The sequence below is a fragment of the Mytilus trossulus genome, chromosome 6 (assembly GCF_036588685.1).
Source record: "Mytilus trossulus isolate FHL-02 chromosome 6, PNRI_Mtr1.1.1.hap1, whole genome shotgun sequence".
In the NCBI taxonomy this organism is placed as follows: Eukaryota; Metazoa; Mollusca; class Bivalvia; order Mytilida; family Mytilidae; genus Mytilus; species Mytilus trossulus.
The window spans coordinates 7,746,362-7,773,482 of record NC_086378.1 but is presented as its reverse complement, the minus strand read 5'-3'; the positions used below and the strand labels follow the sequence as shown (position 1 = coordinate 7,773,482).

Here is a 27,121-nt window from a genome sequence, read left to right as displayed (position 1 = left end):
ATGCAGAGGCTATGTACTGGCAAAAAGACTTACTCACTCGGCTTTCTTTTCACCTGCAAAGCAGGCTGGCCAGCGGTGATAGAGAACCTATGGTTCTAACCACACTCGACGCATGCACAATCCTGTGGACAAACCACCAACACACTAAATAAGTAAACAACAAAAAAAAGCATTACGAATTGTATCAACAAGTCAAATCAACACGAAAGTTCGATTTGAGAGTGTTCGAAGTTACTCAGTGAAATATGAGACCCAGCTGAAATCATGCAAAATCATGCTTATTTTGACAATGTTGTTACAAACTGATCCGTCGCTAATAGCGATTTTTTTTCCCCTTCTATATCCCGTCTTTATAAATGTCCGCCATACCCGAAGCCAGGGAGGATCGGACGATCCCCCCTTTTGAAAACAAATAATCACTGTTAAAGTCAATGTTCTGTTCGAATTGTGACAGTCCCCCCCCCCCCCCCCCTTTTTGGAAATTCATGGCTACGGGCCTGAATGTTTGAAACCATACAAAAATCATATATTTAGACAATATACGTATAGTGTCTTGAAATATGAAATTTATTTGTATGAGGCTTAGAAACGGGAAAATGCGAGGTTCTACCGAGCATTTTCCCGTTTCGTGCCGAATACAAATAAATTTCATATTTCAAGACACTATACGTATATTGTCTTTATACTGAAATCGAAAAAAAATATTTAAAAATGAAAAAACTATGTAACAAAAATTGTTAAAAAAAGTGTTTGGAATTTCCCTCTTGGGGTACCATTTTGGGGTATTTCCCTATGAGCGTAGTCCAGACGGTAAAACATTGACATATTAAGGAGTTAGAAAGGGAAAATGAACTTAATTGATAACATTTGATAACCCAGGGTATATCTGAGACTACTATAACACATAGTGTTATAGTAGTCTCAGGGTATATAGATAACCATTTTGAAGACATAAAAGTTTAAATTCATAAAAGTTTGACCATTGTTACTTTACGTTGTCATGGTCGTGACGTGACGTTGTTGATGAAATACAATAAGGAGGCGGGGCTTATAGGTTAGTTGGGGTCATTGACGTATAAAGCTTACGTTTATACGTATAGCTTTATCTGTATAGTAAAATAGCTGATTGCAGTATAAAATTTGTTTCGAGTAGAATCTAGTTGAACAGGTATAAATGAGAAACGAATATATGTCTCTGACTGATTTGGGAACAGTATATCTAATTTCTTATATGTTCCTGGACTGATCGGAAATTATATTTTCAAGAAATGAAAGTTTTTCATTCTTGCAAATCGAGAATTGATATATATATAAATCAATCAGAATTTCTTTTTGTATCTTTGCACAATCACGGAAAACTTCAGCAAAGTCAGTAGAGAACTATATCAAATATCTGGATATTATTATACATTATTTAAGTTTTTACATGACGTATAACGGCATTGTTATGTGTCCACACTTTTAACTTATGTTTACACGTGGTCATGGTAAAGTTCACAATATGGAACGCCGGAACTTAAGATAACAGTCACATGACCACGTAGCACGTGATGGTATAGCGGATAACCAACAAACTGGCCAGGCATTTGGAGTTTGACCTATGGGATTTCCTGGGAAACCCCTGCCATAATTGTTATCTAATAATATGAGTGACAGTTCATCAAACTGTGATGATGTTGGTAAGAAACTAAGTATTGAAATAAATCGGTCAACACGTCCGCATCATCGTTTACCCAAAAATATTATTTTATCAGACTGGCTTATGCAAGAACAAATGTCCTCTCTAAACATTTCGATGAAAATACTTTACTTTAAGACCACTTTATTGTATATCATATATTGAATTCAACTAAAAACATATCCTGAGAAAGGCAACCAAATTGTTGTCAGGTTTTTCTTTGTGATCAGGGAAAATGGCAGAGGAAAAAAGTTCCGAATGTAATCTGAGCGTTTACAGCAATTTAGGGGTTGTTTTTTTATAACGAATGCTGGGTTTGGATTTGAAGTTATTATTTCTGTTTTTTGTTGTTGTTCATTTGCAGTTTACAATGACAATTTTGTTATTCTAGTTGAACAATCCCTTACTTAGTCTTTAACACCCCTAGCATTTTGAAGTCCTTCAGCGCCTAAGTCTGAAAGTGGGTCTCATTGGGGTCTAAGCGTGACACAGGATTACGGATTTTTTTGTAAGAGTGACATGTAAAAGTCAAGTTATTGTGCCGTGAAAATGGGAAATGAAGTCTAGTGGGACACGGGAAATTACCCAAAAATGAGAATTGCTTATCTACATAGTGTAAACAGTATGCTGGAACACAGGCACTAGACTTTCTGTCAATAGTATAAAAATATTGGCAATTGGAAGAAAATAGTGTCCATATATATATATTTTTAAACTATTGACAGAATGTCTAGTGCCTGTGGCTGGAATCTTACAAAATAATAAGCGGGATCCGAATCAGAACCCCCATTGACACCACTTGAAAGGCAAGCGATAATTTAGTCTAAATAGCTAATAATGTCTAGAAAGGCTAATTTTTTTTTCTGTGACACCTTCCTAGGATGTCCTAGTGAAGGCATCCATTAAAACTAAATAGCCTTGAGTTTCTGAAACTCATTTTCTAGTAAAATTACATGTATGGTTTTGAACTTCATTATCAACAAGGGACCTTGGTGTCTGAGTGGTCTAAGTTGTTAACCAACTATGTCACTAGCCTGTAAACCCTAATGTTGTGTTTTAGAATCCTATACAGGGCAGGTGCACTCAACTCAAATCTTAATTGAGTAGGATTCTCTATCTTTGCACTCAGGCTTCCTCCACTTAAAAAGACTGACCCCCCTCAAAAGAGAACAAACGTGTTGAAAGTTTCATTAAACACTAATCAATCAATCAATTCATTATCTAAGATACTAAATCTGAGGGTAATGACTTTTATAATAAGACATGATTTACTCTAGCACACATGTCAGTTCAATTGTACCATGTTTACATCTAAAACAAGAAATTATTTAAATCTGGATAAATTTTAATTCTGGTTCTGGAAAATTGATGAAAACTAAACCAATTTATGAGGGTTGGTGATGCATGCAAGACTAGCAAAAGGGGGGTAGTTAGTTCATATATACTTTAGAAGCAGTGAAAGTAGAATCAACCATAGCCATGTGCACATGTCTGAGGGTTTTCAATATACATTAATTTTGAGGGTTTCCAAAGCAAACCATTAGACTTTGCCTTTGATTTATGTGGGACTGTGGAGTATATTTTGTAAAGCTTAGTTAGCAGTACGTGTACCTCTAGTTAAATTATCCGTAAAAAATGTGGATATGCAAAAGAAGTTCATTACATACAAATCCTGGACACAGAACCTATATTTAACCTACTGTGTCCTTCTTTAGAAAAATCTGTTTTTCAAATACATGTACATATTTACAATTAGCAGCCATTGCATGCAGTCTATGCAAAAACTGCAAAACAAATGTTGACATCTTTTGTAGTTTTCAACTGCTATTTTAGACTGAAAGCCAGCCATGTATTATTGATATCACACACTATTTAGAAATAGACAATAATTGATATCCCCCAATTACTTTTTAAAGCCTCCTCTGCACATATTTCTTTGATGTTTTCACCACCTAGAATTAGGCAATACTATATTTTATTTTAGTCGGCAGTTTGATTTTTTTTTAAATCTTGGCAAACTTTGTGTTTTAATATGAAAATTAAACTGCCTTGAGTGCAGAGATATGATATCACACTTGATAAAGTGGTAGTCTAAGAATCTATATTTATTTTGTTCATTGTAGGTACTTTAAGTATACATGCACTTGTTTTATAACGTCCATTAGACATTACATTAGTTAATTTGGTCATTTGTTTTCAGGTCTTTCTTCTGCTATCATCTGTTTGTCTGTCATGTTTGAGATTGTGATTTGATTTAAGTAAATGTACCAGGGGGGGGGGGGGGGGTCAATACCACTGAAGACTTGGATTGATTTTGGGGGTTATGGTCACAATAGTTTAGGGAAAATGGCCAAAAAGGGGGCCCAAAATAAGCATTTTTGTAGTTTTCATACAAAATATCTTGTGTTTAAGTGTTTGAATCTCTCTGTATTGATACCACAATATTCCATACCATAAAGGGATGGTTACTTTTGAATTTGAGAGGTTATTGCTCAAAATGTTTTGGAATTAGGGGCAATAGGGCCATAAAAGGGGAAAAACTAGGTTTTTCTGGACAATGGAAAAGTTTAGACAATTTAAAAGCAGTATAAGGGAGGTAATTCAAAAACATTTCATCTACAATGTAGGGTATGTTCAGATTTACTTCCCTTGCATTTCTTGTACATTATGTACAAAGAAATGTCAGGTTTTGGAATAATCACAAAAAAAAAGGGTAGTAGTTTATAATTTTCTTTCTCCAAATTTCTCAAATTCCAGATTTTTGAAAACATTTGAAGAAGAAATCTTTCATTGCACAATATTGCTCAATAGATTTGTAAGATCTTGACATTTGTTTTGTGTCAGAAACTTATATTATGTCAAAAAATTTGTTCACAAACCAAATTCAGAGCTGTATCAAGCTTGAGTGTTGTGTCCATATTTGCCACAACTGTTCATCAGGGTTTGACCTTTGCCGTCTTGTAAAGCTGCGCCCTGTGGAGCAACTGGTTGTAGCTGTATGAGATTTTCTTGTTCAGAATTGTTAACCTGTTGATTAGACAAAAAAGAGAGGATATAGATAGATTTAAAAAGAAAAGTTCAACTCAAGCACACTTTTATGGAAGTGTCCAAATAAAATTGACAAGGGAATAATTTTTAGAATGCTGAGATCAGCTACAGTCTACCTGTCAGTATTCGTCAAAACTGTCTGATAACTTTTTAAATAATGTAGGTTTCTGATCCCTCCATGGATTGGAATGTGATACCCAGTGAGAAAATTATCATTTTACTCCATATTTGAATTTTTGCATTATAATTATTCATTTTTTCTATTGTACAGTATCTGGCACTTTTTGCAGAATTGTGTTATCTTCGTTATTTTTCTCAGTTGAAGTGTGTACGTGATGTATTATCAATTTAAATGAATTAACAATATATGGCATGTGTGAAATAAAGTATTTATAAAGATGGAGAGGGTCACCGACTATTACTTAGTTACTTAGTCCTAAAAATAGGCATGATCACATATTATAATTTTGCAGTGTCAATTAAGAAGAATGTTTTGTTTTTGTTTTTGTTTTGTTGTCTAGATTTTAAATGGAAATAAATAAATCAGAATCTGTTGTACAGGTATTAATCCACATCAATCAGTGGCGGATCCAGTGGGGGTTCCTGGGGTTGGATAACCCATTTTTTTGGGATGATCAATGCATTTGAATGGAGACATGTAGTTGGACCACTGAGTTTTTTGTAGATGAAATGTATGTCTGACATATTAATTTTAAGCCTGGTAGCTATGATGAGTTTATAATTATTTACTGTATACATGCAGGAAACTTCAGTTAAAAAAAGTTATAATGGCATTCTTATTTAAGTTCAAAATAAAGGACTTTCATTAATTGACCTATATCGTATATGGATAAAAAGTTTATATGTTATTTCTGGTTATGATTCTTCCAGGCACGAGGCAGACTTCCTTTCATATCAATAAGGACTGAACTTTGACCCTCTTTAAGATCTCTGTGTTCATCCTGCAATTGTACACGTATGATTGCTTCCTACAACAAAATTCCATATATACTTCCTACAGATGTTCCGAGGTCCTTGTCCAGTGTCGTGAGAAAATTTACAACTACAGTAAAACCTGCTTAAGAGATCGCCAGTATTAAGCAAAAACCTGTATTAACAGACCATTCATTTTTAGATTCCTCTTTTGTATATTTTATATAAATTGAACCTGCATCTCTAAATAAACCAAACCTTAAACTTTATGCCTTTTTTCAACAATACTTTCTGGAATCCAAAAGCAAAGTGGTTATTTATTGGGGGCTGCATATTTAAAAATTGGAAATATTGAAATTCAAAAAAATTTCTTATATGTTTCTTTCAAGTGACCCTACATGGCAATAGTCATACACAAATGCATTGATATGAAATTAATTAATTACAAAAATCAATAAAAAAATTCTACATGGAAAGTTATTGGTTACTGAAGTGTAAGGCTCTGATAACTAGGTAACAACATCCCAAGTACCAATATTATGTCCATGTAATTATATTTGTTAAATTTTAAAGCCGTTAATTAATTGATCACCTTACAGTTGTTAATTAATTGATCACCTTACAGACGTTAATTAATTGATCACCTTACAGACGTCACAAGAAGGATATCAATTATAATCAAAAACACCATTTGAACCAAAGGCCATAAACTGTCACTGACCAGTGTAAAAGTTTACCAGTATTTTATCTAATTATGGACGAGGTGTATTAATACAGCTAAGTTAAATTATCTCAACTCCAGACAAATATTAAAATAATAAGGTGTGGTATGATTACAAATTACACAAAACCTCCGTCAGAGAAAAATATGATTCTTATAGTTGTGATCTGTTGACTTGTTTGAATTTGTTGATACAGCATTACAGGTATATAATATATATATATATACATAAATTTTCTTGTTTCTTTGAAAACCACATGCAGAAATATACTTGCGGCAATATGACATCCTTAATTTTACCCTTTTCAGACAAAGCAGTCTCTTTCATAAAAATTAAAATAAAGGTATGAATTACAAAATTAAATTTTGCTCCTCCAGAGTTCAGTAAATGTTGTTGATTTTTGTGATATAAATTCTAGATAAATTCAGATTATATAAAAAGGATGATCTTCCGAATTAAAATCAAAATATTGGGTACTATGCAAAAAAAATAAATTTATAAACAATTTGATTGGTTGGTTAGGGAATTAGATCTGAACTGTCAAGACACTTAAATTTTGTCAGTATTTAAGTTGAAAAACAATATTATTTCCTTTCCTAATATAAATTATGACTGAATTTATTCGTTCAAGTGTTCCTGAGGAACCTTACAATTTTTATAAGTGTGCCAATGTGTTACCTCTCGGACAGAAAACATTTGGCAGCAAATTAGCAGGAAATCAGCTTAATTATACAAACAATTCCTACTATAACACAACTGTTTACAGTAGCTATCAGAAAAGAGCTAAACAATACCTGCAATACTGTAATTATAAAACAGGGGAGATAAATCTCTGCCAGGTGACATCCAAGCTGCAAATGTTACTGCTTCAAGAAAAACAAGGTAAATCTAATTACAAATACATTTTCTTTTTATAATATATAAATATTTTTTTTAATGAAACAAATTTGTAACCGTAAGAATTCTTTTAACATTTTCTATTCAATTGAACAGTCTTACGTAAAAACTACACCTATACGTAAATGTATCATATTTTAATTTTAACCAATGTAAAATTGTTTAATACGGAAAGACATTAAACATACAATGGACAAGTCTTTTCAAATTAAACAGTGGTAAAATGTAGCAGGAATTTATGGATCCTTAGCAACATGTACAAATTTATTGGTTGATGTATTGATCAGAGCTATAACCATATATTATATATTATGATGGATTACAAAATTTATTTATATTATATATATGAATAAAGGCCATTCAATTAATATTTTACAATTTAAAAAAAACAGTTTTTAGTTTTTTTTACAATTTTTGTTTATCATATATATACCTAAAAAAGTTATTTGTCACACATATGATTACGAATAAGTTAAATATATTTAGATATTTGTTATTGTGACTATATACAAATATTGATAGTTGAATTTTCATCCTCAAACTTGGAGGAAAGTTGAAGGTAAAGCTATCTGTTATAAAAAAAAAAATCAAGATTTTTTTTTACATATTTTGTTATTCATTGTATAATTACCAGCTTATTTATGAGTAAAAGTCAAATCATTTGTGACATGTAACATTTTTCTTCCTCTTACATTTATCTGTAAATATTTGATTAAAAAATTGCAGTTATTCTTGATTTGTTATGCCAATGTGAACATTTAGATACACAGTCTAAGGTTAAAGTGGTTTCAGTCTTCAATAACTTTGTCAAACCTTCGACATGAAATTTCATGTTAATGGGACAGAAGCTTTTATTTGAAGAGGAAAACAATGAAAATATGTTCTATTCTTTTTGCTGTATTTGACTGTTTTTTCGCAGTTGACATGTTTAAAAAGTCTGTTGTTTGAAAGAAATCAAATACTTTGTTGAATCGTCATAGAATTTATAAATTGTTTGGTCATGAAAAATTTTGTAAACCTTCATTCAGAATCTAACCTCCAAAATAAAGGAAATTGTATGTAAAGAAAAAGGTTGATTTAAGAAAAGAAATTATGTATTTAATGCTAAATTATGAACTTACTTTTCATATTCAACATAACACTTTTACACACGGCTGCAGGCTAGACACAGGGTTGACAGAACCTTTTAAAATTATATTATTATTTTTAGAGGACTAAAATTCCTGAGGTTTTGCTTTCTATTATTCCTACTTTCCTGTTTTACGTTGATAATAATATACAGTTAAATATCTGTTTTATATGTCTTTTTGGGTAGGTGTCTCTTTGGTAATTATACCACAGCTCTTAAATTTGAGTTTTATTGTACACTTTTGGTGTAATGCTACGGACAGTTACAAGATAGGAAAGGGGTTTGAGTGTTAAGGTAAAGGAACAGTAAATGGGCTATGTCGCAGATTTTGCTACAAAATTGCATACAACCTTGGCTTGTTGAACTACAACTGAAAATCAAAAATATAATACATTTATCTCTTTCATTTGCTGAAAAGTTGCAGATTGATTTCTCTTAATATGGGTGACCATTTGTATAGAAAGCACATAAAATCTGCGAAAAACCTTCTAAAATTTGTCTTAAAATCGCCAAATCTCTAATTCTACTCCATAGATTTTTCTTAAAAAACTATATATTGTTGACACATAAATTTCTGTTTTAATGATATAAAATAATCATAGGGTCACCGACTTCGTTTTTTATCTAATAATCAATTTGTTACCTTATTTTGCATCATTAGAAATTTATGTATCAACAACATATAGTTTTTTAAGAAAAATCTTTGGAGTAGAATTAGAGATTTGGTAAATTTTTAGACAAATTTTAAAAGGTTTTTCGCCGATTTTATGTGATTTCTATACAAATGTTTACCCATTTTGTAAGAATTCAATCAGTTATATTTCAAATGATAATTGAGATAAATGCATTATTATTTCGATTTTCAGTTGAAGTTCATCGAGCCAGAGCTGTATGCCAAATTTTACTGAAATCGAAGACAATAAAAATTAGCCCATTTACTGTAACTTGACCTTAAAATAAAAGTTAAACCCAACAACACCCCAAGTAAGGGACCTTGTCAGGGGTTATATCTAAATGTTATGTATCTACTAGGAGAGGCTATAATGCCCCAGTTTACCGGTAACCCAAATATTAATGCAAGTTAAAAAGTTACCATACTTATTACATTTGCTGATATGTGTCCTAAGTATTACAATATTTTAAAAGTAAAATGACATTGGCATTACTTTTGTAATTACCCCTGCTTAACTATAATTAAAGTTAGGAAAGTTTAAGGATATACATGCATGCAGATCTGTTGCAGAAGCCATGGTCGAATGTAAAGTGTTTTCATCCAATTTAAACGTGAAATTGTATCTAAATAACATCATATGATGTCATTGACCCAGAAAAAACATATGATTTTGACAATTGCCCAGCTGTATACAAGTCATTAAGTATCATGTGATGGGGTAATATCGTGTGTCACCTTATTAGTAATTACCCACTTTATTCTTAAGTCTTCTTAAGGAGATTGAACTGGTATCTGTTCTTGCGGTTACTTTGTTGTTTTGCTCTTCCTTGGTCATCATCAGACTCACATCCTCTCAGTGTTATGTAATATTCCTACACTTGCAGTAGCAGTTTAATTGTTCAGAATTAGTTGCATCAATCTTGGTTGGATTTGGAATAATGCATATTATTGGTAGGTTATTTTAAGAGATTTACAGTTTGAAGTTAAAACTGCTGAACATTTATTCTGTTAACAATTTTTAAATTGGATAGAAATTTCATATTTCATGATTTTTTATTAAATGTATACTGGTGTAGTATTGTACAGTTGGGTTTTTGTCTGGTTCAGGTCTTTGGTTGGGTTGTTGTCTCTATATGTCCCCAGGTCTTTGGTTGGGTTGTTGTCTCTATATGTCCCCAGGTCTTTGGTCAGGTTGTTGTCTCTATATGTCCCCAGGTCTTTGGTCGGGTTGTTGTCTCTATATGTCCCCAGGTCTTTGGTCGGGTTGTTGTCTCTATATGTCCCCAGGTCTTTGGTCGGGTTGTTGTCTCTATATGTCCCCAGGTCTTTGGTCGGGTTGTTGTCTCTATATGTCCCCAGGTCTTTGGTCGGGTTGTTGTCTCTATATTTCCCATTTCCATTCTGTTAACAATTTTAAAATTCGATAGAAATTTTCATACTTCATGATATTTTATTACTTTATACATGTATAGTATTGTACAGTTTGTTTTTGTGCATGGTTATAAACAGAATAGGATATATATATACTTCAATACTGAGTGTCTGTCTGTCCTACTGTTTGTCTATCTGCAGTGCAGTAATCAATCTGACAGATACCTACATGTACTGTAATCAGATCTGGATTATTTTTTGTAGAAGTCTCAGTTCATGATATATTAAATATTTGTTATTATTGTAATATCTTCTTTGTAACTATGTATTTGGTATATGAGAATAAAGATCATTCATTCATTCAGACCAAAACTAAGGCTGAAAAAAACAAATTATTTTTCCTTTTTTTTTATATAGTAATTTTATATAACATCGTAATTTTAATGTTTAACAGACAGTAAAAACAAACAATTTCCCACTTTCACCTTTTTTTGTAAATGTGTATCCGTAATACTGGGTCATAAAATTAATGTCCTAGGCTAGTGCATATATCAATCTAAGGACACAGTTGTCAACCTCTTAAAAATAACTTATTAAGTGTTAAATTGACTCTACAAAACATCTTGTTTAAGAAATGCATGAAGAGGAGTTCAAATTGAGGTCATTTCTCCGAATTATAATTTTTGTATTATCCATCTAGATGTTGATGTCACACATTCACAGTGAACATTGTGTTTTATTAACAATATTCTTGTGTAATTCTGTTAATGTCATCTCCAACCTTTATGTTTTATTGACGTCATAAATAAAACTCTATGGAAATGTATTGTCAACGTCATAAACAAAGCGATATACAGTCACATATGAATATATACGGTCATCAAATGCAATTTGACTGCTCAAATAGCACAGCTGCAGTATATATTGCATTATTTAAGTAGCAGATCTCTTGTCTGTGCAATACTTAGGTTAGAGACATTGGTCACTGTGTCCAGTTTGTTGTCTGATTACATTTTTGGTGGTATCATTGGTCACTGTGTCCAGTTTGTTGTCTGATTACATTTTTGGTGGTATCATTGGACACTGTGTCCAGTTTGTTGTCTGAATACATTTTTGGTGGTATCATTGGACACTGTGTCCAGTTTGTTGTCTGAATACATTTTTGGTGATATCATTGGACACTGTGTCCAGTTTGTTGTCTGATTACATTTTTGTGTTTAGAATTTTTTCTCAAACTAGTGTAGGCAGGAAAACCTATTTCCTACAGACACATAATCAACTTTTCAAGATGGCTAATCTACTGTGGATTCATTTATTTTCGTAGCTATCAAATTTTGTGATTTGATGAAAACTTGCATATTCGTGGATATTTGACTTTGTGATTTTAACATTGCCTGCATTTATTCCTTAAGAAAATTTGTAATTTGTTTAACAGTTAAATTTGTGTTTCCCACAAAATCATTGAAAATTGGTATGTGACAAATATAAATGAATCCACAGTATTTGGCACACTTTAAAAAAAAAGTTATTATATATGAAAGTGTGCCTGCACGTACCACTTTTGTGACTGATTCAATTAAGAAAGATATGAGGGGATTGTAAACTATATTTAGATTGAAAGTAGATACATGTGTATGCCCAGTGATACCAACATTAATTTAATGATTATTGACTAAATTTAGTTGCGTGAGAAATTTCCTTAAGTTTTTTTTATAAGTGGTAATTAAGTGATTCTAAATGTTTAAACAATGATCTATTTAAATTGTTAAATAGGAAATTAATAATTATAGCAATTCATATTTTTTATTTCCTATCCATAATATTGTTCAATTGTTTTTGTACGATTAATTGTTTAATTTCACTTCTGTTGAAATTTAATAAAATGCTTGAGAAATTCAAATGGTGAGAAATATTAATTTTGTTCATTATTTTCACATGTTTAAAATTATTTTGGTGTGTTAAAAGTATTCTAAATGAAGTAGCTAGAATGTGCCCAAAAAATGAAATTGATGCAAATCTAATAAATAATATTTTCTACAAAAATAAGACCATTGCAAAATTTCATGTATTTACTCAAAATAAAACACAAATCGCCTGTCTAAAATGTGAAAGTGTTATTAAGAAAGGGGGGGGGGGGGGGGGGGGGGGGTGATTGTGGGGCTCCAGGTGCCAAAGCCCCTTTTTTGTGTGGATAATTTGGTTGATTATATAGGGAATCGCTGCAACATGACTGGAGTAAGCCCCCTCTTTTATTTAGACAGTCAGTGGGCCCCCTTATGATCAAAATATCTGGATCCACTACTGAGAATAAAAAAGAAAAGAAACTGCACAATGTTTTGTAAAAACAGTTAACAAGGAAATTAATGAAATGTTATTTAATTCATAAGAATAATGGCTGGCTACTACATAGATATGAATGTTTATTTTGTTATCTTGATGTCAATACGTCAGATTTCATTCTGAAAGCAATATACATGGAAATGTTCATCAACTGATGCTTATGGGTTGCATACTAAGAATACACCTGACTAAAATAAAATTAATTATCAATCCTATTGATATTTACCTGCAATAATTACCTGTAATTAACGATCAAACTGCACAGGTTATCTAGTTTGACTTTGATAATTACCAGTCTAGACTTTGGTATCCATTGTGAAATTTGTTCCTCATCAGCCCAGGGTTAATGTACAAAGTTAATATCTATATATTAATTAAAATTATAATAATCAAAATATTAGTATAGTATTTTCAGTACATCAAGTCATATTTTGGGATTTAGTTTTACTGCTTATGAATTCAAATATGGTAGAAAGGTAAAAAAAAAATTACATAAATGCTTTTTACTTTTTGTTTTTTAAACCAATTTTGGGTTTTCAAATGCCGTTAATATATAGGGAATTTTCTTGTAAAATATTGTTCCCTATATTCATGACATCAGGATATAAGGGAAGTTATTTTGTTCCCTATAATAAAGGACCATAGTTTTTATGTAAAATCTGTATAGTTCAATTAAAAAAAAAAATCTTTATATTTCAGCAACTTTTTTTAAGTGAGTTCTGAGTGTCAATTTTCAAATAAAACCAATCTTAAAATGCATTTTGATTTGAAGAATTAAAAATCCAACTGCTTAACTTGACCTTTTTGCTGACCTAAAATATTCTAATGAACAATCTCAAAAAAACTTTTTGAAATTTATTTGCAATGTATTTCATGTATATATCAGATATAAATGTAAGGTTCATGATGAAAAAAAATAAAAAATTATTGAATGCTTGTTAGAATTCTTCATTATATGATATTTTTTTTTAGTTATGTTTTGTTAGATAAATTTAGGTTACTTTATACCTATTTATTTTTGCTGGCAATTTATTATTGGGTCTTCACAAGTAGAAAAATGATGCAAAAATAAATTGCTGCAAATATGTAAAACTTGTATCTTTCTTATAAAATACAACATCAAGAAATTGGAAAATCACAAAATTAAATAGATGCGAAGTGGACTAGAAAGGGTCAAAAGCGAAACAAAGTATTCATGAAGACATGTTGGTTACAGAATTGAAGGCATCTATTGGCAGACAATGGTCGCAAATTTAGTAAGTGGTGACTTACATGTAAAAATTGACCATCAAATAAAGAACTAATGTGTGCAAAGTATTTAAATACAATACTGTATATAAATTCTCATGCACTTAAAGAAAATATTTTATGCTCAATTTCAGTTTGTCTAATATGGAATCAATCCTCTAATATTTCTGGTGCTGTCAGGTTTTTACTTTTATTAGATATTCTCCCTGGATACCTAATAACTAATATATCAGGGATGCTTAGTGCAAAGCTGTACCCTAAGTAAATTGTCAACAGCAATAGAGTGCAATAAAATGTATTATCAACGTTAAAAAAAATAGATAAAAAAGAATTATGGTGCTGTCCAATTAAAATGAAGGTTATAAACAGGTTTGCAATAGAAATAGTATCTCTACCTCTGCATTGAATGAGATATAAAATAATCTGTTTTTTTCACAATTAAATTATCAAATTTCAAATTAGGAGTCCTCATTCTTAGTGGTATTTTTATTCAAAATTAAACTGTTGACGTTGAAGACATATATAATGTATAGTTGTCGTAGACACATGTCTAAGACTGTATGCTGACCTGAAGATGTTTTATTTTTGTGTTGTTTTGCTGTCTCTCCTTTTTGAGATTTTTAAATTATAAAACATGGCGGGTAAAGGCTGACTTTTACCTTATATTTGCATTGGTAATATGTAGGTCTCAAATCAAATTATAACTTTACCGCTTCTATTCATCAGAATGTATTGATTCTTGTTTTTTAGTGGTCTTTAGAGTATAACAAACAACTCTTAAGATGTTTTCATATATTTTATCAAGCTATAATCTAGATTTCGTAAATCATTAGTTGACCATTTATTGAATTTTTCAACATGTCAAGGTAACAAATTTTGAGTTTTCCTGAAGTTAGATTTTATGGGACTTTTTTCTGTGTATATAAAGGGCATAGTGCTATAGATTAGAACTAAAACATGTTCTGTTGCAATTAGTTTGAGGTTAAATCATGTTTGGCTGGACTATAAAAGATAAATAGTTGTTATGGGGCAAAATAATTTACATTATATTGTATTGAAAAACACCAAGGAGTCCAATCATCTGACACAAATTCCAAAACCTCACCTTATTACATCCTAAGCAAAACCCATACCCTATATATGCTCAAATGACAAATGTAATATTATTCAAACAAGAAAACTAACAGCCAGATTTATGTGCAAAACTCTTTTTATTCCATTAATTATGTATTCAGTAAAATTGTAATGAAATATTCGAAAGTAATTATTTTTAGTATTTCAGGTTTTTTATGACTGTCATAGTAATTTTCCTATATTTTCTCTTTTCTTAAAAAAATGTTTTTTTAAATGCAACTTATTACATTGAATCAAAATTATTATATAGGTTGATATTTGTTATAATATGAATCAAGATTCTGTGAATTATGATTGCTTATGTAAATTTTGTTAAATATGTAAAATAAATAAACCAATATTTACAAAAGATTACAGAATAAATAAATAAATAAGTCAGATAAATAATTTTTGGACATTGTTCTAGCTTGTTATCAATTATGTGATATGAGTTATCTCCCCATATCTTATTGTCAGAAGCTGTACCATCTATCTGAGTACCTGCACATCAACATGTTCTCACTTGATGTTAAATGTTGCTCAACTATTATCCAGGCCACTGTCAAATTTCACATTTATTTTTTGATATCTTATGTACTTTAAATTTATGAAACTGTAAAAGGGAAATATATTAATACTTTAACAGTGCATTTTATCTAAAATTTTGGCTATTTTAATTTATGAAAAAAATTTAGGAGATGATGCTGATGCATAAAAAAAGAGATTTTACCTTGAATAGGAAGTATAGTTTTGGTCTACTTGAGTTAGAATTATCATAAATAAGGCATTGAAAAGTCTTTATCAACCTACAATTAAAACCCCATGAATTACATGCATTTTACAGAAAAATTTACCCCAAAAAGATTTCAGGGCCTTTTATAGCTGACTATGTGGTATGGGCTTTGTTCATTGATGAAAGCTGTATGGTGGACCTATAGTTGTTAATTTTTGTGTCATTTTGGTCTCTTGTGGAGAGTTGTCTCATTGGCAATTATACCACATCTTCTTTTTTTTTAAAGTATTCCTTTACGGATGTCATTTAACAGTTTATAATTTGAACTAAGCATATCATAACATGGTCAATTTCTGGCAGTCATACTTATGTTCAGAATTTTGTGATGGACCACAAAACAAAAACAGGAGATGGTTTGTCAATTTCATTTTTTTGCAGCTTGAATTTGAATTAAACATCAAAGGAAAAAAAAAAGAAAATTAAATCACTTTTGGAGTATTAATTTGATAACAAAACATTTAAGTACAATTAATACTCTGTAGATTTATTTAAGGGGAGATAAATAGATTATCTCCCCTTGTGACTACTGTTTGTTCTCTTCCCCTCTTATCTTATTAACAGTTAGATTTTGATAAAACTTGATAGAGGGTCATCAGATATCAATTTTTTGATAGTGTATATTATTGTAAATAATTATGTGTGATTTATCTTTATTGAATTTTTCCCATGGTAGTGCGAATACTTGTGGCATCAAAAGTGACAATTGTTTTGAAATTTGAAATGATGACACCCAGATAATTGGATTAATATGTTGTAATATGTCAAAATAAATAATAGTATGACATTTGAAGAAAGAGCGAATCATGTTGTATTACAGTTCAAGTGTATTATTTGTTTGTTCATTATAGAATATAGAAAGATGCACAGTCCTCATCCCAAAAATAAATAATTGTTATTTAAACAGATGATTTGTTCATTATTTTTAAATTTGATTTTTTATCCAATAGGTTAGCATTGAACTGCATTTGAATTTGACATAAGAACAAATAAGATTTTTTTCCACAATATAGATAAATCATGGTTGGGTTAAAAAGAAGCATTTATATGATGAATTTATATCCATTTATGGTATTAAAATGTATTTGCCCTCCTTTATATTTATAGCCCATATGTTTTTTTGCACACTGTAGTCTTTTAAAAACGAAATTCTGAGAGGTTCCAATAGTTCTTAACTAGCAGTATGACAACTGATTAGGCTTGGGCAGCAGAAGCTTAAGGCAATCATTATATGCTCTAGAGTCAGTTACTTTGTTTTGACTGGCAAAAGTGCCAAGCATATGCCAAGTGGTAGGGTAGTAAATATTCTTATTATTCATAGAGAATGAATTTGGAGTTGTAATGTTATAAAACAGGCAATCACAACTATGTCACCATAAACTGCAATTTATGCTTGACAGATTTTGATAACTGAACAAATGCTTCTTTGGAATATACATTGTACATAAATAATTAAATAAAAAAAACATAGATAAATATTTTAATGTAATTCTTTTGTAACAATAATTTTCATTGTACGTTGACAAATGTTTTGAAGGGATAGATTCCACATTCTACCAGTCCATAACTAAGAAAGCTACCATTTTGAATTCCAATTATTTTAGGTTTGTAAATTCTCACAAAATATATGAAAAAGTTACATTTTGAGCCTCAAATCTTCTTTTTGTCAACATTGAACCATTATAAAGGGTACGAAACAACTAGAATTTATGTTTGACATTGGGAGTAAACATATGATGTCACATTGTTTAGTTGCCAAAGACAATGCAACCATTTCACAGACTTTTTCATTTATGTAATTTAAAGCCAAAATATATATTTATAAGATGGAATTTATTTTAATATGCTGCATAAGAATGGAGATAACTGTATTGTATTTTAAGCTTGGACTTCGTAAATTACTGTCGCAAATATCTGTTAACATAGCTCTGTTACACACCGCTAGGTAAAAACATTGCTCTGTTACACACCGCTAGGTTAACTCAATTTACAGCTGTAAAACGACAGTCAAACTTAAAATACAATACAGTTATCACTTAATTACATTGCACAAGAAGATGCCCTAGTTTGATCACATTGACCTATATTCTGTATTTGAGATATTAGGTCACAGCAGTTTTATTTATTGCTCTTTTGATATTTCCATAAAATTTCAATTGATGTAATAAAAATCTTATTTTGGACAAGACAAAGACAAAATATTTTATTTTCTCAGACAGAAACGTGTACTTTTGGAGAAAGTTACTTGAAAGTTCAAAACAGAAATGATTGATTGAATGGTTTTTGGTTGCTTAGGCCGTAGTTTTTTTATTTTTAGTTTTATGAACCCTCCTACCCTAATTTTTGCCAAATAGGAAAAAAAATAAAATTAAAAATGTTGATTTTTATTTTTTTTTCTCCTCCGACCCAGTGTTTTTCATGCAAAAATAAATAAATTTTTAGTTCATAACTGTATGAAAGAATCTAAATTTATGGTCTTGGTGATTTAGTAAGTTGTTGCACATTGATTTTCAATTCAAACCTTGTCAAGAAAAAGAAAAAAAGTTGTTACACTAGTAGAAAATCTCCTGGTGAAATAAAATTTTTTTTTTTTGATATTGACGGTTGGTATTAAAAAAAAAAATCAGCAGCAGCAGTTTTTTTTTTGTTTTTTTTTCGTCCTCCTACCCATCGGTTTTGTCAAAAATTTTCCTAAAACTAAAAATATAATAACTATGGCCTTAACGTCAAGGCAAAAAAAAAATGATGTTTAATTGGTTGATGTGAAAATTTGATTATTTGTTAATGGTGATTTTTTTCTATATAGTCTGTAATAAAAAGTACTTGTACTTAATAATTTGATATTATCATATCAGTTAAAAGAACTACTTTTCTTGTGCAGATGTCATTGTTTTTGAACCCAGCATAGTGCAATATGCATGCATTATCAGATATCAAATGCATAAATTGATAAAACGATGAAGTTGTCCCCCTTTGTTATCTATCTTTATTTACTATATATAGTATTGTGACAATAATTAGTCAAAGTCCAAATGATAATTTGTAATCGTTTTCACCTCAACATTTCTACCTGGAGTGATTAATTATCATCAAGGACAATAACCTAATTTAGATGTTACCATTTTCTAAATACACGTTACTTTCATATTTGCTGTTTTGAAGTTTAGCTGTGATTTGATAAGTTTAAGCTGTAAATCATGAATTTTGAAGGAATAACATATATTTTAGGTATGTTCATATTTATTGTGAATTTTCAGGTTGTCTCTAAAACAATATAGAGTTTAATAGTACATTTTTTGATACCCCACACCACTTCCATTATTAAGAATAAGTAAGAGAAGGCTAAGGATAGGTATGCATGGGACATTTGGTCCAATAAAGAAAACTGAAAAGAAAAGATATTCAATGGGTAAAAGTACATGAGATATTGTTCCAATAAGGAAACTGAAAAGAAAGAAAGGGTATTGGGCAAATGTACATAAGATATTGTTCATATAAGGAACACTGAAAAGAAAGGGTATATGGCAAATGTACATGAGATATCGGTCTAATAAAGAACATTGAAAAGAAAAGGTATAGTTTAGATAGATGAACTTGCCAAGATATCGGTCCAAATAATGAATATCAAAACGAAAGTAAATGACACAAAGATCTCATGAATTATAACAAGCTATAAACTTTATTTCTGTTCTTTCTTAATGAAACTGGGAAAAAGAACATTAATTGGGTCCAAACCAAATTTGATTGGACTTGTGCAAAATTTGAAGTACCTTTTAAAAATTAGTGTTGCATTTTGCCTGATATATATTTACAATAAAAGTTTCACGTTACCAGTCTTTTTTTTCATGGTTTGCACATTCACAAGTAATTCTATGCATTGACCTTTGTTTAGAATGATAACTGATCCTCGTTGTTATCATACACAAAAAGGGCGGAAAAGGTAGAAAAGGGGGGGGATGGTATTAAATAAAACCAAATTATGGAAAGACATGAATAATTCAGGAAAAGTTATATATAAGTGTCATAAATTTAGTATGGTTGGTGTATTTAAACTATGGACAATGTCACTTCATTAGATGTGAGAGTTTATATAGGTTACATACATTTATGCAATACTATTTTAGGTGAGAATTACAATAAAAGGTTCCCTAATTATGTTCTGGTTGACTGAGTCTTTAAACCTGGAATTGATTTTCTCCTAATATAATTGATGTGTTCCTTAAGATTGCTGAAAAATATGATTGGAAGAAAAAGATATTCAGATAAAGAAGTTTTTTTAATATTTCTTCTGTCACAAAACTGATTATTGATGAAAAGATCATGGCATACAGATATTTTGAGGAGTAACAAATATTAAGTTATTTTCTGTGAAGGTGCAATCCTGGGAAAATAGATGGCCATTTATAGATGACCACTGGACAGTGATTTTTGTAACACCTGTGTACGACTGGGATAACTAGCTGTTAATTCCTTCACCTAGATGAAAGGTATTTTGATCAGTATTATAGCTGAGCTGAGATAAATGCAAACACAGCTCTGATAATACTTCATCATTGCTAATCTGTTTCTGAAGGACCATTTCAAGTGTGACAATCTCTATAAGGTTTATACTTGATTTTGTTGTGAAATATTGTTGAATGAGCAAAAAAATAATTTTGTTTTGGTTGGGTTTGGGACTTATAGTGGGAAGATTTCTAACAGGAGTGTATATTGTAGTAGTATTTTGAGTATTTGAAAGATAAATAGTTTGTTTGTAAACATTATTGTGGTTATATATGTTAATTCACACAGAGAAAAGATTTACTTAGTTCATCAAGTAAAACACGGCTTGCATTATCTATTTTATGACCTTTTGCTTACATCTATATTATGAAGACGTAATTTTTGAGGCAATATTTGCAACAAAAAAAATACAAAAATGCAACTGCTACACAATAAGGCAAACATTTATTATAATAAAATGAATATCATTACAGGTTTGCTCATTGTTGAAGGCCGTACAATGACCTAGAGCTGTTAATTTCTGTTATTTGGTTTCTTGTGGAGAGTTGTCTCATTGGCAATCATACCACATCTTTTATTTATATTAAGTTGCAATCTGAAAATTCACTAACAATGTACAAGTCATGTTCCATAGTCTGTTAAGGAAATATTGACTTAAAATTGAGTATTGAGCCTTGTATTTCATAAAAACTAATACTTCAGAAATATTCATTTTTTTTTTACATTGGGTGTTTAGCAAATAGGCATTTTACAAGGTAATTTCTTAGAGCCTTAATTTGACTCTAAAACAATTTGATACAAGTTTTTTCTCCTGTCTTTAAATTACTTGTCATACTGTTAATTTTATCGTACAGAAACAAGAATTTTATAAAGAAATGATTCAAATATATTTTTTTTCTCTCTGTGAATTTTGAAACAACTTGTTCTTGGAAAAAAAGTTGTTATCAATGTTTTATTCTTCAAACTTATCATAATATGATAAAACAAAATTTGTATTTAAGGTGAAAATATGATTGCTCATTTTAGTAGGTTTTAATACATAACAAGCCACAAGAGTGTACTGTAAACGAAGTTAATTTCTGAAAATATAAATCAAGGTCACTGTGATCTCATTTTTAAATCATTTGGTCTTTAGGTAAACCCAATTACAAAATGAGAGCCAAAAAGTAAGAAAATGAGGTGCATATACATGTTAATTTTTATGTCATAAAAGATAAAAAGCAGTTTGAAAAAAATAAAGATCTTAAACTAATATCCTCACCTTAACCTTAATTCTCTCTGGCTAGAAGTCGCATAAAGCCTCCAACTAATTTCGCTGACTCTTATTTTTTGGCTTAATTATAGAATGCAAATTTTTAAGTAAGTATAAATCTAAATTATGTAAAGGTTAGCAAAGTGGTGATTAGAAATTGAAAATAATTTTCTTGAAAAGTACAAGTCACATCCAATAATGGTCTAAATGTGTATTAACACTTTCAAATACTTCTTTTTAACAAACATATTGTCAATTGAAAAACTATGGTGTTGCCTCAAAGCTCATAAATATATGGTGAATTGAAAACTGTATGACATTATACTGTATATATTCACTGTTTTATGAAATGAGGGTATATATAAAGATGATTTTATTGTGATTATTGAGACAAAAATGAGTCTAAACGACCTTGACATGCTGATACATATTCTCTTGTTAAAATAATCAATGAAAAGATATATTAACACTTTTTTTTTTTTTTTTTTTTTTCATTGTTTATGAAAATGGTATTACCAAAACAAGCTCTAGTAATCTAAAACATGTTCACCACTTAATTTTCAGAAAACATTTGAAATTAATTATCTGTTGATTGACATTAGAATTTATGTTACAACATTTTTTTTTCAAAGATAGCTTAGGATAGTACAGGGAATGGCATAATCTGTTGACAAATAGTTCTGCGATTTGTCTGGGTTTTCCGTACTGACTAAAAGTGGGTTGTTTGAGTGCCAGAATATAAGTAAAGGTCATGGTTGTACCGAAACTAGCACTGCCACTTATGTGGTTAAAGGGTGTGAAGTGGCCAGATAGATAGCCACACATTCCAGTCAGGGATTTTGTCACTGGCAGATTTTTTTCTATATAATTCACTATCAATAAGATAGAAGATTAACTGATAAAGGGTGATAACTCCTGATAAAACCTTGTCAAATGTTGCAAATAACATAGTATGTATATAAGGACCCTCCTTGAGTGACAGAAACCTGAATATACATGTAAAGTGGGAGGATCTTTGTGTTGGGACAGGGATTAATTTGTTTGTTTTAATCTTTGATAGAAGATATTTAAACCGTAGTTCCTGATACCAATTCTTTTTCCATTCTTGGTGCTCTGAGAGACAGAACTGCTTCTCCTTTTAAGAGATAAAAAATCTTCTTTCAATTGTGGAAAATATTCATACCAGTAGTAAAGACTTAACCAACACTATGCTATATTCTTATTTAGAACAGCATTATGCACCAGTACATCAGGAACATGAATACTATTATTATGATCCAGGTAGGAGTTTTTTTTTATTTAAGTACTTTTAGTACATTTTATTTTTTTTTATTTTTTTTTTTTTAAGATCAAAAAGTAAATTTAGTTCTGATTTGAGTTAGTTTTTGTTTTCTTTTATTTAAAATTAAATGATAAAATCAATATATTTATCAAAAGTGATATAATAAATAATATGCTTGTTATATTGTTTTAAAAGCAAATGTTATTTGCCTGTTTATTTGTTATAATCTTATAAATAAGAAAATCACCGAAATTCTATATGTGATTGTAAGGAAAGATTATTTTTCAAACTTCACATTTCGTATATTTTAAGATAAAAAAATTTAACCAACTTGTCAAATTTTATAAGTTTTATTAATTTATTCTAATGAAAAACAGATAAAAAAGATAGATCTATAGAAAGGAAATATATTTGATCTGACAAATCTCTGGTATAAGTGGTATTAAACTGTAAGTGATATTTTTTCTCACTCAGGTTTAAGTTGTGATGGCTAGAGTGACCATTATAAGTATAAAATTCTAAAATAACGACCATGTATATCGCATTGTGAAATTTGACAAATGAACAAAGGTGTAAAATTAACTGTAGAACTATAGCATAATGCATTTTTTAAAAGTATATACATAGCCAAACCAAATGAACATTTTTTGTCAGAACCAGGTTTACACTGTAGTGACTTAAGATATTAAATTTATCACTGACAAAGTGACATATGAATGATTAAAAAATTAATATCTACTGAGTAATTGACAAAGAGTGTATTTCCATGGATATCAGATGGTGACTTTTATATGACATTGTTGGGTTTCTTACTCATGGTCATCAATACAATCTTTCTCTTCTTCTTCATAGAATAATGCAGCTAAAAATGTATCAAGAAGTTATAAGTTGTGAATTCTAATGGAGATATTTATTAATCAGTCGTACCTGAATGACTTACTGTTGGGTCAATCAAAGAAATTTCTATGAAATGGATAATTAAATGAAATTTATTATCTTTTACTTTTAGACTCTCCAGAACTCAGTATGGGAGCGCTGGGACAGACACCTGTCATGGGTGTCTCCACCTCCCCCACTCAAGGGATGAGTACATATTGTGCCATATGTGGAGACAGGGCCACCGGCAAACATTATGGGGCCTCAAGTTGTGATGGCTGTAAGGGATTCTTTCGTCGTAGCGTCAGAAAGAACCATGTTTATTCCTGTAGATTTAGTCGGAATTGTGTTGTAGACAAAGATAAAAGAAATCAGTGTCGTTACTGCAGATTACGTAAATGTTTCAGAGCAGGAATGAAAAAAGAAGGTAAGGAATAGATTGCTTATGGATGATATTTCATGACAAAAAAAAAAAATTAAAAGATCTAGATTATAGTTCATCTTATGACTTAAGCTTTGATATAACTTAACTCAACTGTAATGAATGCAGTTAAAAATTGACAATTGAACTTTTAAAAAGTCTTAATTTTTACTTCAAAGGGTATGATTTAACACAAGTTTTTATTTACATTTTGAATCATTACTTTTGGAGAGCAATAACCTGATCTAAGATTGCTTGCATAAAGGTATGGATGGGGTTATCAGAATAAAGTATAATGGGGGAAAAGATTCAGAAAAGAGGATTCAAAAAGGAAGAATAGAGTAAAATAGGCCAAAGTATTAACAGGACACCAAAATATAAAGAATATAGAAAAAAAGGGCTTAAAAAAATTAAACAATACTGAAAAGAAAGACCCCCCTTCCCAATTACTCTTGCAAAATTACTTGGTGTCTCTGTAGATTGATATAAAGTCAGTATTAAAACTGAACTTTTTTCCTTCCAACCTTTAATCAGTATTTCTGATTTTCAAAGGTCATTGTAAAATAAAAGATTGTAATTGATGTGTTTTGTTTTTGACAGCTGTACAGAATGAGCGAGACAGAATCAGTGTTAGAAGAACCAGTTACGAAGATACCAGTCAAAACAATTCACTCTCTGTCAGTACTTTGTTAAATGCTGAAATTCTCTCCAGACAGGTGAGATCATACATTGTTATGTTTAATCTTATTTAATGTTTAAAAAAAGTAGGATCATGAGGATGATCCATAACATAAAGCACATGATTTTATGAATATGTTACATGACTAATTTTAGACCGATTTGTCACTTGAAATTTTGTTTTTATAATTTGTTAAAACGGCATTCATGAATTGTTTTTGACTATGGAATTGTGTGGATAGAAAAAATCTGATGATACAAACAATGAAGAAAATAAAAGGATACCTGTTTATTAAATTGTTAATGATAAATTGGTATTGGAATGGGAAGAGACTCTACAAACATGAAAGGAAAAGAACTAATACTTTATTTTAAGTATTAATTTGAGAATAATGCTCACATATACGTATGAAATACAGTCAAGCCTGTTTTAAAGGTCATCTTTTTTTTGACCTGATGTAGTAATACTTGTACATTTTAAATCTTCATCTCTATTATAAGGTTAGTTCTCTCTGGTCCTTAGGGAAACCTTAGTTCTCTCATGTCCTTAGGGTAACCTTTAACCCTAGTTTGACTGTAAGTAAAACTGTATTTATAATAAAAAAAAAATTGTCATTTTCAGATCTCGTCTCCCGTTGGACAGTGTGACCTGACACACAAGGTTATAGCGACTGCCGATGATGTTTGTGAATCTATTAAACAACAATTACTTGTTCTTGTAGAATGGGCAAAATATATACCATGTTTTTGTGAACTGCCATTGGATGATCAGGTAAGAACAAAATAAATAAATGAAAAAATAAATAATTGAAAACGATAATTTTATCAAATGTAAGCCTAATGAATAGAAGGTATTCTTTTATTTAAGCAGTTAAAGGTTTTCCTAGTTTAAAAGTAAAAAAAATCATTATCTGAAATGAATAAATTAAAAATTCAGTGGAGTTATTTAAAAGTTTCAACTACAGATTAAGAAATTTTCGAAATTGAATAAAAAAATTTGCTATGTTAGATTTTTAATTACACCTTATATAAGAATGCCAGATTTTGATTGGTGGGTAGCCAGTGTATTTTTTCCCATCTTATAGCATTTTTCCTCATTTCAAAATACCCTGAAATAAATCAAATCACTGTGACATATTAAATTTCTCCATAATCATTGAAAATGGAACACACCTTTTTTTAATGGTTGTCAAGATATTTAAGCATTTTTATCATTATCATTAGGTTGCCTTGTTGAGAGCCCATGCTGGAGAACATTTGGTTCTGGGTGTTGCCAGACGTTCCATGGCCGTCAAGGATGTATTATTACTGGGAAATGACGGGATAATTCCACGGAATGCAACAGATATGGAGATGGGAACAATTGCAGCCCGAGTTCTAGACGAGTTAGTTGCAGCATTTAGAGACATACAGATAGATGATACAGAGTTTGCCTGTATTAAAGCTATTGTCTTCTTTGATCCTGGTAAGTATCTGTTTTTTTCTTAATTGAGAGAGAGACATAATATGATATTTGTGTTGTTGATTTTATGGGAAGAGTTCCTCAATTAAGCAGTATTAAAATGAATATGTACTCTTTCTTATTATTTAAATTGATGTTTTTCTGGAGTCAAAATATAAGATTAATATTTGAAATAAAGAAAATGAGAGGCTTTGATTGTAGTTTAATATGAAGATGTAGTCCCCTATTACAGTAGAAAAATCAATAATTCCAGCATTTGCGCAGAAGGCAGAAATCTACTTCCTTCTTCTGGTCTCGTTGTCGTGAGACTTTGAGTAGTCTAGTAAATTATAGGAACTCAAGGAACACAATACCAATATATTTTATATTTAATAATTCTTTGTCTTTGATATGAATTAACATTACCTGATGCATTGGGTTTCTTTGTTTACATTGAACATGACGTCATAACTTAAATAACTTCACAAGTAAAATCCCTAACAACAGAACCAAAATCGGAAACGTGACAGTATATACATTTCTTTTTTTTAACAAATATATATGTAATTTTAAAAGTTACAAAAAAAATAATTAATACAGACTTTGTCCACATTCACAGGTTATGCCTGCCTCATATTATTTATATCTTACACTTGCTTTAATAATTGAAAGTTTCTGTTTTTTGCACAAAATGAACTTGTCAACATACTTAAACATATTTGAAAA

The 27,121-nt window shown here is 30.2% G+C and overlaps 1 protein-coding gene across 9 annotated transcripts in view; it reads left to right on the top strand.

The window, feature by feature from the left end:
- Positions 1–1,527: 1,527 nt before the first annotated feature.
- LOC134720696 (hepatocyte nuclear factor 4-gamma-like) overlaps positions 1,528–27,121 on the top strand; it is a 33,196-nt gene continuing 7,602 nt past the window's right edge. The window contains exons 1-5 of one of the 9 annotated variants that reach the window (XM_063583136.1): positions 1,528–1,679; positions 23,989–24,282; positions 24,877–24,992; positions 25,577–25,726; positions 26,179–26,419. In XM_063583136.1, the coding sequence (XP_063439206.1) occupies positions 1,646–1,679; positions 23,989–24,282; positions 24,877–24,992; positions 25,577–25,726; positions 26,179–26,419 (835 nt within the window). In that variant the 5' untranslated portion in view covers positions 1,528–1,645. Of the gene's footprint in view, positions 1,680–6,994; positions 7,264–9,883; positions 10,032–18,977; positions 19,171–20,186; positions 20,430–22,711; positions 22,979–23,988; positions 24,283–24,876; positions 24,993–25,576; positions 25,727–26,178; positions 26,420–27,121 lie in introns of those variants that run through there. The other 8 variants (XM_063583138.1, XM_063583139.1, XM_063583137.1 and 5 more) reach the window with 8 other exon arrangements.